The 19,358-nt window shown below is 35.1% G+C and overlaps 2 protein-coding genes across 2 annotated transcripts; both read right to left on the bottom strand.

Annotated features, from left to right (window-relative positions):
* Nucleotides 1-37: 37 nt before the first annotated feature.
* LOC147490815 (F-box protein SKIP23-like) lies at nt 38-1,282 on the bottom strand. The gene has a single exon (XM_086567118.1). The coding sequence runs from the start codon at nt 1,280-1,282 to the stop codon at nt 38-40; it is 1,245 nt and encodes a 414-aa protein (XP_086423244.1).
* A 5,462-nt stretch (nt 1,283-6,744) lies between these two features.
* Nucleotides 6,745-14,434, bottom strand: LOC147490814 (auxilin-related protein 2-like). The gene is given in 11 exon segments (XM_086569550.1): nt 6,745-7,305; nt 8,229-8,405; nt 9,473-9,562; nt 9,775-9,840; nt 10,023-10,120; nt 10,235-10,334; nt 10,336-10,374; nt 10,467-10,741; nt 10,744-11,536; nt 11,671-12,067; nt 13,723-14,434. Coding segments are annotated over 11 exon segments (2,643 nt in total). The 5' UTR covers nt 14,292-14,434; the 3' UTR covers nt 6,745-7,266.
* Between the last annotated feature and the right edge of the window lie 4,924 nt (nt 14,435-19,358).

Raw genomic sequence — 19,358 nt, 5'->3', positions numbered from 1 at the left:
AAACAACATGGTGCAATCCTCACCTCGATGTGATTTCTCACAGACTGAGTGTAACCCAAACTGGTGGAGGTAGCATATATTCAATAGTATCTGGATCTGGAACAGGACAATTAGGTATCGGTTCAGCAACTCCATGATGTATGTTGAAGACACCCAAATCATGGCCCCTGACAGGACCAACCTTAAACTTATCGAGATCGGGCTCATCGACAGGGATCCTCATATCATCAGTAAAATAAACACTGTTCTCTTGGCAAAATGGATAGTCTTGAACAGAAAGAGAGAAAGAGCCATTTGCACCCAAGAACAACACTTGATCTCCTAAATTTTCGAACAGGCACCATGTCAACTCATTCCAATCTAATTTGTAAAGAATAAACCAGTATGTCGGTTCAAAGGGACCATCGTAATCATGTTCAAGGTATCGATAAACCATAAACAATTCATTTGAAGATTCCACCAAGTACTTCTGTTCGGGGTCATCATCTGGGAGTGGTTCTGGAGCATCTATAACTCTAGCCACATTTGGTGAAACACCCAAATGGCAGTGATAAACATGTCCATCCAAATCTACACCGTAGTACTCCCCTTTGAAACAAATGACATCTCCAAATGATATTTCTTCTGTGTCTGTAAAAAGAGACCAAGCCTCAGTTCCAGAACGATAATAAGCCAAACTACAAATCCCACCTTCCATCAAAGCCATAATTGAGAAATCACTACTCAAAGATGGATTTCCAAATAGAACAGCTTTTACAATGGTACAATCAGCGAGGTAACCGATCAGATCCCATGGGAGAACAATGTTATATTCATTCGGTGAAGTCGAAGGGTAATAAAACAAGGAGGGCAGTTGAATTTGAGCTCTAGTTAATGGATTCAATAGACTAATCAAAGGACCACCTTCTTGCCCATAAACTAACCATCCATAAGGTGAACCCCAACACTGTTTTTTATCACCAATAACCTCTGGAAGCTCAAGAGAATAAGTTCTCCTCTCAGCTAGATTGTAAAAACAGCAATGGGTATCACATAAAGTGTTGTCATTGTTATAACGAGAAAGCAATAACCATGGACTTTGAGTGAGTCTGGCAAGACGATTGTCGGGTTTTCGCGGTAAGATTGCTCGCCATGTTGGACATACTGAGCGAACTCGAAGGTAATCAACATAGCTTGTCAGCTTAGTTGTGATGACATCTAGTAATTCTGGAGGAATTTCAGACCATTGACTATTAAGTGAGAGTTTCTTTTTTGATTCTAACAACAACATGGATTGAGACATTTTTGCAAAAACAAGGTTGATAGCAAGAAACACACGAACAAAAACAACAACAAACAGTAATATCAGAAAGATAACAATCATAACAAAGTTCTTAAAAGCATGCAAACCACACAGTTTTCTGCTACAATAGGTATGCAAGTTATGACAGGAAATAGATGAAATCTTAGAAATCTGAAAGTTGAAGCAAATTTGGACAGTATCTCTTACTCTAGTTGGCCTGAGTAAATCACTCAAGTTCTTTCCACTTTTTCTTGTGTGTTGCCTTGTGGAGTAGCTTTATCAAGTTGTTCCACTCACCAAAGTCCATGCATGCTCAGTATGGCCTGTACATTTGTTCAAGAGTTAAGGAAGATCAAACATCTGTACATTGTTAGTGATATAGTGTTGTGCATTACCCAATTTGTTCTAGCTGTTTATTGGGAAACCAACAAATAAGTTACCTACTGTTGAAACCACATTAAAGGGCTACACAAGTAGGTGTTTCAACTTTCGAGGACACATCTTTGTTCTTTTCTTTTTTATTTGTTTAAATTTTGAAATGAAAATATTTCAAGGAACAAATCAAAAAATTCAAAAGTCAAAACTAGCAATTCATTAACTATTTTATCTTTTTGTCCTAATTAAGCAAAGCTAATACATTACCGAAAAGGAACATAATTTTGCATTTATTATGATACCAGAAATAATACAAAATGATTAATAATGCATTAACTATTTTATCTTTAGAAAGCTCATAATATTTTGAGTCTTGCTCTTAACATTTTTCGTGAATTTTATTCTAAATACACGATACCGTCGATACCTACACTTGAGTTTATACGCTTTTGGTAGAGATTAGAACTTTAGTTAATGGCCGACTCACGTTTCTAGTATGCAAATTTTGTATACATTTTTGAAAAATATCGACTACACCATGGGTGATTTATGGTCATTAGATTAGTTCAAAATATTCGACCAGCAAATTTTGATAAATGCCAAGCAAAGTTTCCACTAATCGAAATGAGTAGTTCTAATTAGACTATCTCAATAACGAGTAATGTTACACGGACCTACTTTTTAGACCTATTATTGAGACTCACTATATAGATTTTGGATAACGTTGGTTTGTATTGCAATACACACGGACACGTATTTTTATGTAAGTCAATAATTATGACTTTTGATACATTAGTAGGTCCAAATAGTATGTCAAATAAGTGGGTTGGTTTAGCATTGCTACTCTGAGCAAGTCCAATGGGGGCTATATAGGCTGCTAAAGGCAAATATAGCACCCCAGCCACAAAAATGTCATTCTAATGAGACTGCTAAAATGGTCTTAAATTTAGGAGTCAAAAACTCAGCCAAAATTAAGACTTTCGCTAGCAACTACTATAATAAGTTCGGGAGACGGACAGTATAGTTTTTGCCGTCCGTGTGTTAAATTTCGACGTACAGCAGAAATTGTGTCGTCCAAAAATTTCAAAAAATAATTGACGGACGGTAGAAACTATGTCGTCCGAATCATTTAACACTTCAAAATAGAAAACACAATTAGATTGGTTTTTTTTATTTTGGGGAGCCAAATTTGGCTGGATAAACTAAAAGGCCTATGTAGCACTTTTAGCAGCCTAATTTAGTAGCTCTCCATTGGATTTGCTCTCAATAACTCTTTTAGGACTCCATTTCTTACGTGGTATCAAAATCTTATTTTATTTCCAAAATTCGAAAAGTAAATATAGAAATAAATTAATGTCAAATAATATATCTAATTAAATGACTAAAACCAAAATAACAAATAAAAAAATAAAAAAATTGTATATATGTTCTACAAACAATTCAACCAAAGAAAGAAATAAAATAAAGAAAAATAAACATTAACTCCCAAAAAAAGATTTTTTGATATAAAAGTGATAAAAAAATATAATTTTGTAACAAGAAAGAGAGTGAGGGGATTGAGAATGACGAAAATGAATTTTTTGGGTGCTCAACTTTTTTTTAGGGCGTTGGGTTTTATTTTTTACTTTTCTTTAGCTTTTTTTTTTTTTTGTTTAATATGTTTGTAGAAATATATGCAAAAAATTTGTTATTTATTTGTTACTATTTCGGGTGTTAGTTATTTAATTGGATAAGTTATTAGTTATTTTTTTTGTTTCTATTTTTGTTTTTTTATTATTAGAAAGATAAATATAATTTGGATGCCACGTAAGATATGGAATCTCTATGGAGTTATTAAGAGAGTCTAAAGTGTGTTTGTTTATCAGGAATTGGACTTGAAGAGTGGAAATAACTATAATTTTTAGTGGACCACTCACTTTTGACTTGTTTGGAGGCATGGAATCCAATAGAATTGGATTTTAAACGGACTCCAATTTTTTGTATTAAGTCTTTGATAGACTCCTGTTATTCCAAAGGAATCCTAGACTATAGGAATCGGTTTCTTATTTCTAATCCAAAAAATGAGGAAAAATATAAAATGAAATGAAATAAACTAAAAGTTTGAGTATGTTAGAAAATTCTATACGACAACCAAATACATTAATTTAATTAGGAATTGAATTCCGATGATTTTTTAACACATTTTGTAAGTTATAATCAAATTATATTATAGTAGATTCCATTCTAATGGTTTCCAACTCTAATTCTATTCCTAATAGTTTTCAGTCTCAGTTGCCAAACTCACCCTAAATAGATTTTTGAATTGAAATTGGTTTAATAGACTTGTAAAAAATTGGCTCAATTTTCACCCGTTTAATGTTCTCGTGATCATATAGAGACCACCCGTCAGTTCGCCAAAACAAAATATAGACCACCTAGCAAGTTTAATCATCTATTTAACTGTGAAGACACAATTAATCCCCACCATCAGAAGCGTGAAGAAAGCTATTGGACTCAGTGTTGCTCTAACAATCACCTCCTACATACGTGTTGTGTGGCTGCGTCGGCTATGCTGCATTTGGCGACTGGTCACCTGGAAACCTTCTTATGTTGTAGGCTTGTATCTATAAATCATGCTTTTCAAACTATTTTCATAGATGAAAACATAAAGGCAAGACCCAAACAATACATTGTAACATAATACAAAATATCTCGATATATCCCGATATTTGGGGATATCTATCCATATTTCAGAAAAAGATATTTAAATATCACGATATGTTTAGAGACATATACGACTGCAAATATCAGTTATATTTCAATAATATTTGCGATATTTGTAATATTTATGGGTATTTGGCGATATTTTGTATATATAACAATTTTATTTAATATTTACCATTATATTTCAAATAAATATAAATAATGTATCATGATATATCAATAAATATCCACAATATCTACGATATTTATTGATATTTTGGATATATCCACGATATTTACATGTGAAACAATGTCAAATATCCCCAAAGAGAGAGATATATCCACAATACATATCCAGAAATTGAATATCGATAAATACACATACCTGATATTTTGTACTATGCATTATAAGAGACCATGCGCAACAGATTTTTATTTTTATTTTTTATCTTATAATTATTGTCATTTTTTTCAAAGCATACCACGCAACTGGAGCTCAAGTAATGCTCAAACGCCTTATCCTAAAAAAGAAAAACATATTTTATTTTCTGCAGTTGTTTGAATGAGTCCATTAAAGGTTGCTGCTAAATGTTTTTTTTTTTTTTTTTTTTTGAAAACTTACCAAAAATGGTAACGAACTTTGCTCCAAATATCTTTTTTATTGGTATGCATGCCATTTTTTGTCAACACAATGAACATAAAGACTTTATTTAAGACTGTGAAAGTATTAGTATCCAAAGAGTAGTAGTAATAATAATATTGATGATGATGTAATTACGATTTGCTACATATAGGGCTTAAAACTTGAAAGTACAGTGTTGATTGTAAGTCCAACGATGCACCATTTCACAACAAAAATGACAAAAATCACATTCAATTGTACGCCATTTCAAAAATAATAATAATAATAAATGTATACCATTTGATTAAACACAACAACCTCATCCTCATTTTACACTAAATTTGAGAAGTAATTTGATGGATGAGCGTGTAGCCTCGACGCCACCCAAACAGGCATATAAACCAACTCTGCAGGAAAAAGGTAACTAAAGGTATATACAGGTGAGTGGACAGGCTCATGCTAACTTCCTTAGGATAAGTCCAATGGCTATTTATCTCCATAAAAGTGGAGGCTTTCACTCTTTATATGCAATTTACTCTATATATTGAGTATTATTGAGATACAGAGTACATTCCGCGTCAGTTTAAATGGAGTGGTATGACTTACTTCATTATTTTTTTCTTTATTTGCCAGATGAAGTGTTCCTTTATTGTCACCAAGTTCAAAAAAACGCGTTTAAAACCCGAGATATTGGCAAGGCGTCTGGTTCTAGTTTAAAACCCGGGTTTTTAAAAAAAAACCCGTTTTAAACGTTTTAAACGCGTTTTAAACTTAAAAACGTTTAAAACCCGAGATTTTAAAAATCTCCCGTTTAAATTATTATTATTATTATTATTATTATTATTATTATTATTATTTTAATCTAAAAGAAAACACGAAGAAGAAAAAGGGGATTTGGAGTTTACCTTTTTGAAGACTGGACATTAGATTGACTTATTGAGACAGTTTTATTTTGTTTTGGACTATTAATAATTAATTATAAATTTTAAAGTTATTAACTTATTTGTAGAACTTGATTATGTCATTATGGTTGGTAATTAGTAGTATCTTATTTAGAGTCGTGTTTTGGTACTGAATCTAAAACTTCTAGTATTTGGATGAGTAATGATAATTTGATACTTTCATGTATTTGAATTTTCTTTCATTTGTATTATTTTTATTTTTATTTTATGTGTCAATTCTTTTTTCCACTCTTATAAAAAAAATCAAATTATTTATCTGTTATATTATTTATCATCGGTTTTTACCGTTTCTTTTATGTATTATACGTTTTAAACCCGTTTTTATGCCCCACGTTTTTTTACGCTTTTTTTTTTCCGTTTTTTTTCCGAAACGTTCCGTTTAAAACACGAACTATTTTTTTTTCAAATACACCGTTTTAAACCCCGTACCGTACTTGGTGACAATTTCCTTATCTATATCTGTAAAATACTATTAAATTGAAGAATAAAGATAAAGAGTCCAAAACCATTGGACTCAGCCTTAGAGACACTAGAGAAGTGGATCCATACTTGCAAATCTTTGATGGTACTCAACGCCTCCGAGGAGGTTGTATTTAAATTCGCAGAACTGGTGTTATCTTCCTCCGTATCCTCCTGTATTTAAACTTAGTCTTCTTTATCAATAGCAATTAGTTTGGGGGTGTTGTTGAACATCCTACTCTTAATTCTTAACAAGATTATGCATTGCAAAGAAAATCAAGTTACAACGTTCAGACTTTCAAAAACAACTTCAGAGAAAGAAGTGCCAGACCATTTTGGCAAAAGAACACAGAAGTCGGTAGTCAGTACAACAGAAAGTAATCTCATTTTAAAAGTAACATATTCGTGGGCATCCCACTTTCAAATAGTAATACCAGAAGCATGTTGACAACCGTTTAATTGATCAACCTCTCACAAGGAAACCAACAAAGAAATGAGACAAAAAAATAAAAAAATATTGACACAAAAATACGCGAGTGGTATGGCCAAAGAAGTTCACAACTGGGTGAGAACAAACTGGCGTGAAGAAATGCTACTCTACATTTCAGCCATTCCGTATACAGACTGAACATTTAACCCATACATCTCCAGAGCACCAACAATTTACAAACATAAACAAAATGCATCTTTTGGGAGGAACAGCAACTTTTGGGAAATATTTGGAATTTCCATGACTATGTATAGCGCAACACCAAGCAGCAGGAACGATGGCGGGAACACAGAATTACTCCGCCATTGCCATTATCGATTTTAATTTTTCATCCCCAATAAATTAGCCTTTTCCAGTTAAAGTGGCTAGGAATATGAGAAAATTTGACAAGTCTTCAAAAGAGCTCCTCCGAATTGAACTTGTTCCAAGCTTCCTGTTTTCATTTTTCCAAGTAAAAGTGAAGCAATGCTCATACCATAACATTAACGTAAAACATCAAAGTTGTCACACTTTATCTTCACATGCAACAATGGTTAGTGACATCATGGTGATACTCCAACATGACTTTTAATATAAGCACTGCACAAATCAATTTAGAATGGACGAAAACGTAAGTACCATATCTTCTAGCCAAATGGTTAACTAAACCACCATACCAGAGGGTTCAATATTTTCACTTCTTTTTTGAGTAGAAACCTATATTTTTCTTATATGTTTCTTCCCCACTTGAAGTGAGGATCATTATGCACCCATTTTTACCCCTGGTGGAGGAACCACGCATATGCAGAGAGGTGCACTCAAGCTGGTACGAGAAGAAGTGGAAGGCCTAATTAATTCTTTTATGTGGAATGGATATATTAAACCTTGCTACTACCAAATAATAACTGAAATAAATAAGAAATGACAGGAACCTACCAAGAGCTATAGTTAGGTTGATGTAGCAATGGAAAACAATAAATTAGGAAGAACTTTATCACTTTATTGAAAATTAAATTCATGAGATTTCGAATCACACTCTAAAAAGTTAAAACTCGTGAATGGATTGCTACTGACTCACTTGCCCAGTGAATTAATATACTCCAACAAACTCAACATTTCTTCTTAATCAAATTGGATCAAGCAAGTATCCAGAATATTAATTCCAGGTGGGGGAGGGCGACTGTAAAATATTATACTGGAACTTCCACTGAACAAAAAACAAAGCTCCGATGAGAATACACAAGATGACATTAGGGTTCTCGTATGGTTTCTAATTCAAATTTATCTGGATGAACACCTGAGAGAAGTAGCAAACTGGAAAGGAAGAATCTGATTGCATTGGTTTTGACAAAAAATTAAATAACCAAATAATGTTACCTTGAGGAGATCAAACACCTTCTCTGCTATATACTTCTGTTGAAGATTAGCTCCTTTCTGTTGCACCTTATCAGGATGGACGCACAAGGTTGCCTTTCTATAAAACTTCTTCACTGAAGCACCAGTAATCAAATCAGTCAGAGAAACTGTCTCCCAGCCACACTCAGGCCAGAGTACCTGCTCAAAGGATGAAGGAGATAAGATGGTATCCAGAAATTTCAGGAAAGAAAAGGAAAAAGGGAACTCCTAATCAAAGTACAAAATCGGGATATGGGTATTTATCGATACTCAATTTCTTGATATGTATCGTGGATATATCCTTCTCTTTGGGGATATTTTACATTGTTTCACATGCAAATATCGTGGATATATCCAAAACATCAACAAATATCGTGGATATTATGGATATTTCTTGATATATCATGATATATATTTTGTATTTATTTGAAATATAATAGTAAATATTAAATAAAATTATTACCTACACAAAATATCTCCAAATATCGCAATATATCTCCAAATATCATAAATATTATTGAAATCGTCGAAATATCACCGATATTTGCAGTCTCATATATCTCTACACATATCGTCATATATCGCGATATTTTGTACTATGCTCCTAATTACTTTAGCCATAATAACCAACATTATCCAGAGAGATATTTGGTTAATTCAAGAAGGACCACCATTGGCATGTGCTCTTATCATAAAGGACCCTAATGAACCACAAACACATAGGATGAAGCACCATATGACGGCGCAATAAATAAGGCAACTCTAGTGATTCATACTAGAAAATGTGCTTCTGGAAGATTATAAAACGAAAAACAAATATTAAGTCTAATCTTATTATCCCCGCTATAACACGCAAAAAAAAAAGCTAGCCCAGTGACCTGACAACCCTTCACTATCTCAAAGAAGATTGAGGCACTCTCACATGAACTCAAACCTAAGGGCAGAAAGCATCATTGTAAAAAGTGGAGTCTTCGTCTCCAAGATAACAGGTCTGTAACATTATGGTGACATTCTTTGGTCGTAATGGTCAACTGTTAAACAAAGCTCAATAATAAGTCCTTTTAGCTATTTATTTTGAAATAATTTAAACAGCTAGTAGTTTGTAAATCGTATTTTCTATTTACTTAGAAACAAAAAGTTCAATGATTAATATATGGATAACCTAGCAGAGCAGCATGTGCCAAAATATAAGCACAATAATGTATCTTATATATTCAAGAACGCACATATTGCAATGTTGAGAGTAGAGCCCGCAAATTCCCTTGTTTCCCTGCAGACCACCGCTTTATCTCAACATCCAGTGTCTCCGCAATCCTCTGTAACAAACAACAAAGCAAGATTTGAGAAGTGATGTTTATTTCAAGTGCTCGATAGAAGGCGTACATGAGAAACACAACTCCTTTATAAGTGCTAAGCATCTAAAAAAACTGATTGGATGGAAGTGTTAATATCTACAGCAGAGGCATTTTTAGATATAAACTCATAACAGCAGGAGCAAACTGTAACAGTGTTGATCTGCAAAACTTACATGTCTCTCTGTCTGATCTCTCTGAGTTTGACGGTCACGCTCATTCTTTTCTGCCAATGCTTTTGCCTGAGGACAGAGACTCAATCAAAAACTTCACAACAATTTTCATAAAAACAGAGAAATAATATTGATGAATAATTTAGTATGAAACTAGTCAATGCACTTAAATAGGTTTTCTACGTTTACAAGATGACAAGTAAAGATAATCATAAACACAAACAAGTAGGGAAAAGCTAATCTCCACAGACCGCGCGCTCCTGTGTACGTTGGTGGCGATCCAGTCTCGCTCTTCGTCTTTCTTCAGTTTCCCCCTCAACGTCCTGGAATTCTCCAGATGACGAAGCACCTTTAACAAAGTAGAATTTAAGCAATTAGCATACTTTCTGGGAGCTCTCTTGATTACTATTGCCAGGAAGGCTTCTTACTGGCACAAGAGAAAGTGTAAAATCAACAAGATTACCTCCAAAGATTGAAGTGAGATCATCAACAATATTTGTAGTTGAGGATGCCTTCCGCATGGTCGACGAGGTTCCAGAAGATGTCCGACGGGCTGTTTCAGGTGCTGGTTTTTTTTTTAAATTGGGACTCAAAAGTAGACTCCTGATGCAGAAAGCAAAGACGAAAATAATAGTCTGCTAATATTTCAGAAAAAAAAAAAGAACTTGCTTCTAATCTTATTCCCCTAAGCGTACCGAAGTTGTGGTTCTGTTAGGCCTTGGTGCACTGCTAGCTCTACCGCCGAAGAAAGACTCCAGATCATTCTCATTCTTTTGTTGACTCTCTCTCGCAGCAGCCCTCTCACGAGCCTCTGTAGCAGCCCTCTCACGAGCCTCTGCAGTTGCCCTCTCAGCAGAAGCTTGCTCTGCTCTTTGCCGTGCGTCTGCTTCAGCTCTTGCAACAGCAGCTCTCTCTTTTGCTTCTGCAGCTACCTTCTCTGCTCTTTCCTTAGCGTCGGCTGCTGCCCTTCACGTGCCTGAGCTTGTATTCTCTGCACAGCAGCACGTTCGGCACGCTCACGTGCCTCAGCATTGACCTTATCAACAGCAGCCTTTTACACCCTTAGGCGAGCATCAGCAGCTGCTCTCTCACGTGCCTCCCTTGTAGCTCTTTCAACAGCCAGTCGCTCCCGCTCCCTCTCTTTCTCCAGCCTCCTTCGCTCTCTCTCTTTCTCCTCCCTTTCTCTCTGCTCCCGTTCACGGTCTAATCTCTCCTGTTTTTCTCTTATTTCTTGCTCTCGAGCCTCGTGCAAAGCTTTCTCATCCTTCTCTTGCTGGGTAGATTCCCTGCTTCTACCAGTCCTTACATTCTCTCTCTCTCTCTGCTTGAATGTTGCCTCGGCTTTATCCATAGCCACCTTCAAAGCAGCAGCGGATGCTACAGCACTTGAATTTGTGTCTATCTCCTCTTCACTGGAAAGAACATCTGCACGATCATCAATATGATCTCGAGACCTACCCTTTGCAAAATCTTCAAGCTCTTCAATTGAAGATACACCAATGTTCCTCCCTGATGAAGGCATGGTTGAGGGACTCTGAAAATTTGGAGAGAAATGCTGGAAAGAAGAGAACTCATTAATATTCTCTTTTGCTTTTCTTGCAAAAGAGCCTTTATCTGCATTTGAGATGTGTACAGGCCTAGGAGGAGGAGGCCTTGAAGGTGGTGGAGCACTTGTAGGTTGTGTGAAAAGAGGAACCTCAGAGACGGTGATCCATATATCATCCGCTGAATCCATGTTTATCTCAAACTTGGGAGACACCTCTACCTGCATTGACACTACTCAGTAGTGCAGCTAAAAGAAGGGAAATTTTGACTGAGAAATAAATGGAAAAAACTACAAGAAAAAAAGAGCACATCATACTGGGATTGATGACATTCCCAGTAATTATATACAGAGACCTTTGGAGAAGCATCTTTAGAGGTTTTAAAGGAAGGCTCTTCGGTCGCTTCTCCACAAGCAGCTTTATGCATTGAGGGTGCATCTACCCTTGTCTTTAAAGGACTCTTTTCCTTCACTCTGTTTTTAGTGCCAGATGAAAATGAAGGCACAGATGTCGCTAGGTCATCAAGGGAATTCAAGCCATCGAATACTCCATTACTAGATGAGCTTTTAACATTTGTGTGGTCAGACTTATGCGCCTTATTTATTTGCTCCAGTGGGTCACTGAAGATCTCCGAGGATTCATATGCTGGGACTGAACCTGGTTCTATAATTACAAATGGATCATCCAACGCACCAGTTGATTTACTTAAAGGAACAGTTGACCGTTGTGGCTGACTGGATACTGAAGTTTCCCTGAGCATAAATTATTATGTTGGAGAATTCAAACATCATGTGATATTTGTAGCACTCAAAACACGACATAACTAAATAAAGAAATACATAATAAGCTTTGATCTCATTGCAAAAGTCAAAACAGTATCAAATGAAGAAACATATGGCTAAATCCAACAGCACGAGTTTGAAAAAATAAATCAATCAATAGCAGTCATGATTGTTGTGCAACAAACTTAGCGATATCCTTCTAAAAAAATTAGGTTTTGCCATTCGGAAGGGACTTGCAGCGCAATGTGTTGCATGCTTGACCTCGAAATCCCTTTTATCGTTAATTTTGAATATCAACTAAAATATGTTTGAGGAAGTAAAAAAAAAATGGATTATAGTTTAGAACGACAAAACTATTTAATCACGGCAACATGATACTGAGCAACAAACGAAATTATAGTTGAGAGCGATGAAGCTATATAATTCATTTGCAGAACTAAACTGGCTTAACATGTTCCCCTACCTTTTGATGGTAAAATATATTTATGGGAGTATTCATGATTACAAACTTATTAGCAGAGTATCGAATATGACAATCCACCTCATCCTTCCTTTGCAAGGCGGTAAGGAAAGCACAAACCTAAGACCACTATGGCTACTTTACATCAAGTTTCCAATGCAATGGCGAACCAAACACACACAAAGTCATGAAAACTCATCCATCTAAAACTTAACTTCCCCGAAGCCCAATCAAACAAAACTTCTATAAGGTGAAGTATAATCATTTGAAGCTTCGTCTCCTCATGCTAGAATATTTTCATATTCCTTCGCTTCCATAGCTTTTTGGAATGTTTAGCAAGTTACTAGGTAACAGAAGGTAGTGGGCGAACAATGGTATCCTCGCCAAAAGCTTCATTCACGTTGTCTGCTGGACCCAAGGCTTGATAAAGAAAAAAGTTAAAAAGACCTCCCCCCACACATACATCTAGAGAACGGACAAGAGATAAGCAAATGATCAACATCCTCTTCCTCATCCTTGCAAAGAGGACACGCGTTGAGAATAACCAAAAACTCATATCAATCATTTGTATCCTATTTAGATAGACCCAACTAAATAATGCATCCTAGAGGGAATTATTTATCTGACAATATCCTCTTAATATTAATAATAAAAAATAATTTCTGTGAAGCACATATTGTTTGGCTAAGACTTCACAATAGGATTTTTCTGTGATTTTCTCCAGAAAGTGCTTATTGAGAAGTGATGAACTCCAAAAGTAACAGCACGGAAGTTGCATGTATCTGAAAGAGTGTCAGGTGCCCTAACCAGGTCCTCTATATCTTTTAAAAACATATGATGCACACAATTATAGTCACGTGATAAGATTAAAATGTACTACTCGCATCCCTAGGTCTTACCAATTAAGACCAAAGGAAGAACATCATCTTCACCTTCCAGAACAATGTTTCCTTTTAACCATTAAAGACATACCTCAATGCTAGAATATAGGACCTTATGAAAGAGTACTGCAAACACACTCTATCAAGAATAGATCAAATCATTCACTTGCCACCATCCTAACTATCAAGTAAACCAAATGACATTTGGTAATTTAAAGTGAATCATAGAACAGCAATAACTAAATATAAACATAAGTAAAACAGTGGTTAATAATAAGGCGTACCTGGTAATTGGAGGACTGGTACCGCCAAACCCAGGAATCAAATCATCGAAATCAGACACATCTTTCTCCGATCTCCTACTAACCGATTCACTCCTCTCATTTCTACCCAAACTCCCAAGCAAATCATCAAAATGATCCTTAGGCGGTGGTGGTGAAGCAAACGGCGCGAAAACATTATCATGGTCATTAACTGAAGTCGTGGCACTTTTCATACCGGGTAAATTATGAAATATATCCCCACCACCACCACCACCACCATCATCATCATAAACAGGCTTATCGAAAACAGGTAAAGACGGAGACTTTAATCCAGATGAATAAAAATTATTATTATTATTACTTGACCCACTTTGAAATATCGATTCCATATCGAAATGATTATTATCAAAATCATGGGTTTTTGAAGATGATCTAAATAACAAATTAGTGTCGTCAAGAATTGAAGGTGGTTTGTTTCTTACCCCTGATGAAAAAGAGGAAGATCTGTTGCTATTGTTATTACTATTCATTGGAGCAGCTTTACCTTGGGGACGAATACCGAAATCTTTCAAACCTGGAAAATCGTCCATTTCGAGATCTAGGAATGGTGGTTTTCTGGTGGTGATAGATCGTGTGGAGATTGAATGGGAGGAGGAATTTTGATTCTTTTTATTTCTCCGCTCTCGTTCTGTCTGCTTTTGAATCTGGGTCTTGTTTTTTTTTTTTTTTTTATCAACTTTCTTTGGTGAAAATATATAAATTTTATTTACTAAATTGATCAAGAATTTTAATTACCGGTTAAACCATTATTAGTTTATTTGCTTAATTTAAAACAACTGTTGAGGTATTAGAGTCCATCACAGTGACTTCTCATTTCTCAACCTACCGTAGGATGAAATCTTAACTGCTAAATGTAAAACAGTATGGAAGATTGGATAGAGTTATTAAACTCTTTTTTATGGTCTTGTTTGTTTTGGAATAATTCGTGAGCTTAATTATTGCAATTTTATGAATTTCATTTCTCACAAACTAACTCGTTACACATGAGCTTCTACTTATACATTCATTAATTCAATACATATTAGAATGAGAATGAGGGAAATAAGAGGAGAAAGTCTTCAATTAAGAGCATCATCATTTTTATTTATTTTTAAATAAAAAAATTTAGCAGAGTCTCTTTTGTATTTTCAATATTTTGAAAATCTAAATCTTGTCATAATATGAAAATCAAACAATACAATTCTCATAGATCAGCCATACCAAAATATATAACTTCATATTTATACATAACACAAATTACTTCTAAAACTAAAAGACAACTCATTAAACATTAAATAATACTTTGCATAATTTTTCACCGATGCCTAATTATAGTAATAAAATGGAAAAATAAAATAAAATAAATACTCCACGCCCACTGATTGAGCTCCTCGTTTATCTCATTCTCCCCTTTATGCATACTGTTCACATCATTCTGCTACCATATGGATAAATGTGTCATGGAGCAATGACTGCAATCATGTCACTGAAAAGTTATGGCAATTTAACTTAGTACCTGTAAGCAAACCACATACACATGATTTTTTTAGACTTTATACATTTAGCATTTTGTTTACAAAATGAATGGTTCTAGACAAGTCATTAAACATTAAAGAAGATTTTGCATAATTTTTCACCTAGGGCTAATTCTAGTAATAAAAGGAAAAAATAAAATAAAATAAATACTCCACGCCCACTGATTGAGCTCCTCGTTTCTCTCATTCTCCCCTCTATGCATACTGTTCACATCATTCTGCTACCATATGGATAAATGTGTCATGGAGCAATGACTGCAATCATGTCACTGAAAAGTTATGGCAATTTAACTTGGTACCTGCAAACAAACCACATACACATGATTTTTTTAGAATTTATACAGTTAGCATTTCGTTTACAAAAGGGATGGTTCTAGACAAGTCATTAAATATTAAAGAAGACTTTGCATAATTTTTCACCTAGGGCTAATTCTAGTAATGAAATGGAATAATAAAATAAAATAAATACTCCACGTCCACTGATTGAGCTCCTCATTTATCTCATTCTCCCCTCTATGCATATTGTTCACATCATTCTGCTACCATGTGGATAAATGTGCCATGGAGTAACGACTGCAATCATGTCACTGAAAAATTATGGCAATTTAACTTGGTACCTGCAAGCAAACCACGTACACATGATTTTTTTAGACTTGATACATTTAGCATTTTGTTTACAAAAGAGATGGTTCTCGAATTTTCATTATTTTGGTGTCAGCTTATTCATATTAGATATTGAAATTATAACAAATTGGCAAGAGTTTGAGTTGTTGAGTTTTTTTTTTACTACTCTAGATATATATAGGAATTAACAAAAAATTCTAATTCTAATTAAGTATACTTTTTTAGTTTTTGTCATTCTATTTACATTATCTACTATCGATGGTTTCTAGTCTGAACTAAATAAGTGTACTTTTTAGCTTATGTAATTTTATTTACATTCTCCACTATCGATGGTTTCTAGTATGAACTAAATAAGTATATTTTTTAGCTTATGTCATTTTATTTACACTATCCAGTAACGACACCAGCACAAAGTTAAAAAAAAATGGTACACATTTCTTTGATACCCATTTCTTAATTCAAAAAGGAAAAACAAATAAGCTAGAGGGTTTAATAAATTTCACCTTGAACGGCTTTAAATCTCTTAGAACAACAAAATACTTATTTGAAATCTGGGGTGACTGCGGAACAGCAACGATGCCAGCTTCGATCTCTCGGAAGTTGTCTCCACCTCCATGACGCCAGCACGAAGCTAAAAAATGGTACACATTTCTTTGATACCAATTTTTTAATTCGAAAAGAAAAAACAAATAAGCTAGAGGGCTCAATAAAATTCATCTTAAACGGTTTTAGATCATCGAACCAAACAATAACAATAGATTGTGGAAGTGGAGCAAGACCTGTAAAGGTTGAAAGGAGATTATTATTATTATTATTTTCTGTCCAGCCTACTCAAGTGGTGGAGACTCCGGAGTGGAGGGTAAGTAGTAGAGGCTAGTGTGTTTTTAAGAAGATTTGAATAAAAAAAAACCCAAACTCGTATTTCTCTAGGCTCGAACCCGCAACTTGGTGTGCGAAAAGCCCAAAAAAATCCAAGTAGGATCCGTTCCTATCAGTGTCCCGTTTCAAAATTCTAATTGGAACTCTTATCTCGAGGTTGATCGGCCACTCAGTAATCGTTAGATCATGCTAGAAATGATTCATACTGTCTTTTATTATAATTTTGTCCTGTAGTGTGGAAAAAAAAAACCCTATCTTATTAGACAGATGGATTATTCTTTGGGATATCAAACTTTCTTAAGCATTCTCCATTTGTAACACACGTTCGATAAGTATAGAGCCGTAGCTAGACATTGAGAGATAAAAGGAAATTATCGAAAAATTATAAACGATAGATATTTATGAATCGAAAATCAACTCACTTGGAGGAACAAGAGAATGTAGAGTCAAGCACTGGTGAACGGTGATGATAATTGGTCCGCTTGCAACAGGTGACAACGACAACAACCTTGTCGATTGATATATGACCCAAAAATCGCAATACAACCAATTTTGAAATTAATTTAAGAACACCCCAAAACATTTGACTGGATTGCGTGATTCTGCATTGGAAACTTTCGACATTTCATGATTGTCATCACATATAACTTTTGGAGACACGAGATGAAATATAAAATATACCAACATTGAAGTGCTCTTGGAGATGTTAAATGACAAAATTTTAGCAAAAGGATCTAACTAGCTTTAGGGGAACCTCGTAAAAAATAGTCATTTTATTCTTTTAGATTTAACATTGGTAAAATATGTATTCAACCATTTTCTCGATGAATATTTCCATTTTTTAAAGAAATCGAAATAACAATATTAGAGTTGAAAAATGCAAATTATAATTTTTTGAACTGTCCGAAGGAATTCCGAGATCGACTTATATATTAAGTCAAATGACTTGACAATCCTTTAGTTTCCCTACTTAAGGCATGTAATTGTATGTCAACAATTATTTGATCGTGTTTGTCTTTCTCTTTACTGGAAAATAAATATTCAGTGATGGAGATATGGAGAACCTAGTAGGGACATTCTCATATATAAGTACTCTTCGCACCAACAATGTAACTATCATCCAATCCTGCGGCCCAATATTGATATTGTTCCTAGTTTGCTATTGCGAATCACCATCAATATGAGGTTTTTATCCCAACAGAATTTCTCAAAAAGTTACCCATCTTGAACCTACTTCCACGCTTAACTAGAGAGTTTTTATTAACTCCACTGTATATTGCACTTGAAAAGGTAGAATTTTACGAACACAATAAGTGGTGGCAAATCCGAGCAGTTTTTACTCCCTATATATAAAGAGTAATTTGAGGGATAGAGAGTTCATTCAGCGCTAGTTGAAGTTGCTCAATATGGCATGTGTTTCCACCACATCTTGTTTTCTCTGTTTTTTTTTTAAGTAATTTTATTCTATGCCAGACAAAGTGGCACAAGATGTGGGTTTGCAGTGTGTGCCATTGCCTCTCTCTCTCTCTCTCTCTCTCTCTCTCTCTCTCTCTCTCTCTCTCTCTCTCTCTCTCTCTCTCTCTCTCTCTCTCTCTCTCAATGCAAATCATACTACCATATATTAGACAAACCATCAAACGAACATAGGAGAGCAGTTTGAAGCTACCATACAACTTGGAAGAACAAAGATTCCTAGTTGGTGATATGTCCATGCAGCTAGGGAGTCTGCATCCCCATTATAAATCCTACTAATCCATTTAAACTCAAAAGAAGTAAAACTTGACACCAAGGAGGTTATGTGAGTTTTTACAGCTTCCCATTCCCAACGACATGGATGCCCTTGTAGCGCTTTAATCACCTCCTCATTGTCTCTTATACACACAAAATGTTGTTTCCTAAGACTCTCTGCCAGCAAGACTATGACTTCAGCTGCCTCCAGTTCAGCCTCAGCTGCTTTAATGGCCCTGAATCTTCTAACAGCTGCTCCCATGATACATCCTTCACTGTCAGATGCTCTTGCACCAGCTCCCGTCCAACCAGTTTGCTTGTGAAAAGACACATCAAAGCTTATTATAATGCTATCATTTGGGATAATTTGGAACACTTCCTCAAAACTATTTTTAACTGGAATTGAAAGAGGGTTAGGAGTGAGATGTTCTTCTCTGAGAGTTTGATAGCAAATATCTACTTGTCTGCTGCTTTCCCTGAGTATCCTTTCTCTGTTAGGCCTTCGATTATCAAATTTAAGTTCATTTCTGGATTTTCAGATCTGATGGAGTAAGAATGCCATATGAATCCTAGCCAACTCTTGGTCTTTGTCTTTACTACAACTCCAAGATATCATCATGTCCATTATTTCCCTTAGAGAAAGTTGTTGTGCCTTGTGAATCCTTATTCCTATGTTGGAGCTAAACCACACAGCTATTGTCCAGTCACAAGTGAAGAACAAATGATCAATTGATTCTAGCTCCCTTAGATAATAAGGGCAGGAGAAGTCCCCCTTTATCTTTCTCTCAGCTAGCATGTTTCCCATGGGTAACAGCTGCATATACAGCTTCCATAGAAACAGTTGAATGTAGG

This window comes from Coptis chinensis, chromosome 6, assembly GCF_015680905.1.
Source record: "Coptis chinensis isolate HL-2020 chromosome 6, ASM1568090v1, whole genome shotgun sequence".
In the NCBI taxonomy this organism is placed as follows: domain Eukaryota; kingdom Viridiplantae; phylum Streptophyta; class Magnoliopsida; order Ranunculales; family Ranunculaceae; genus Coptis; species Coptis chinensis.
This window is presented reverse-complemented; position numbering and strand designations above follow the sequence as displayed.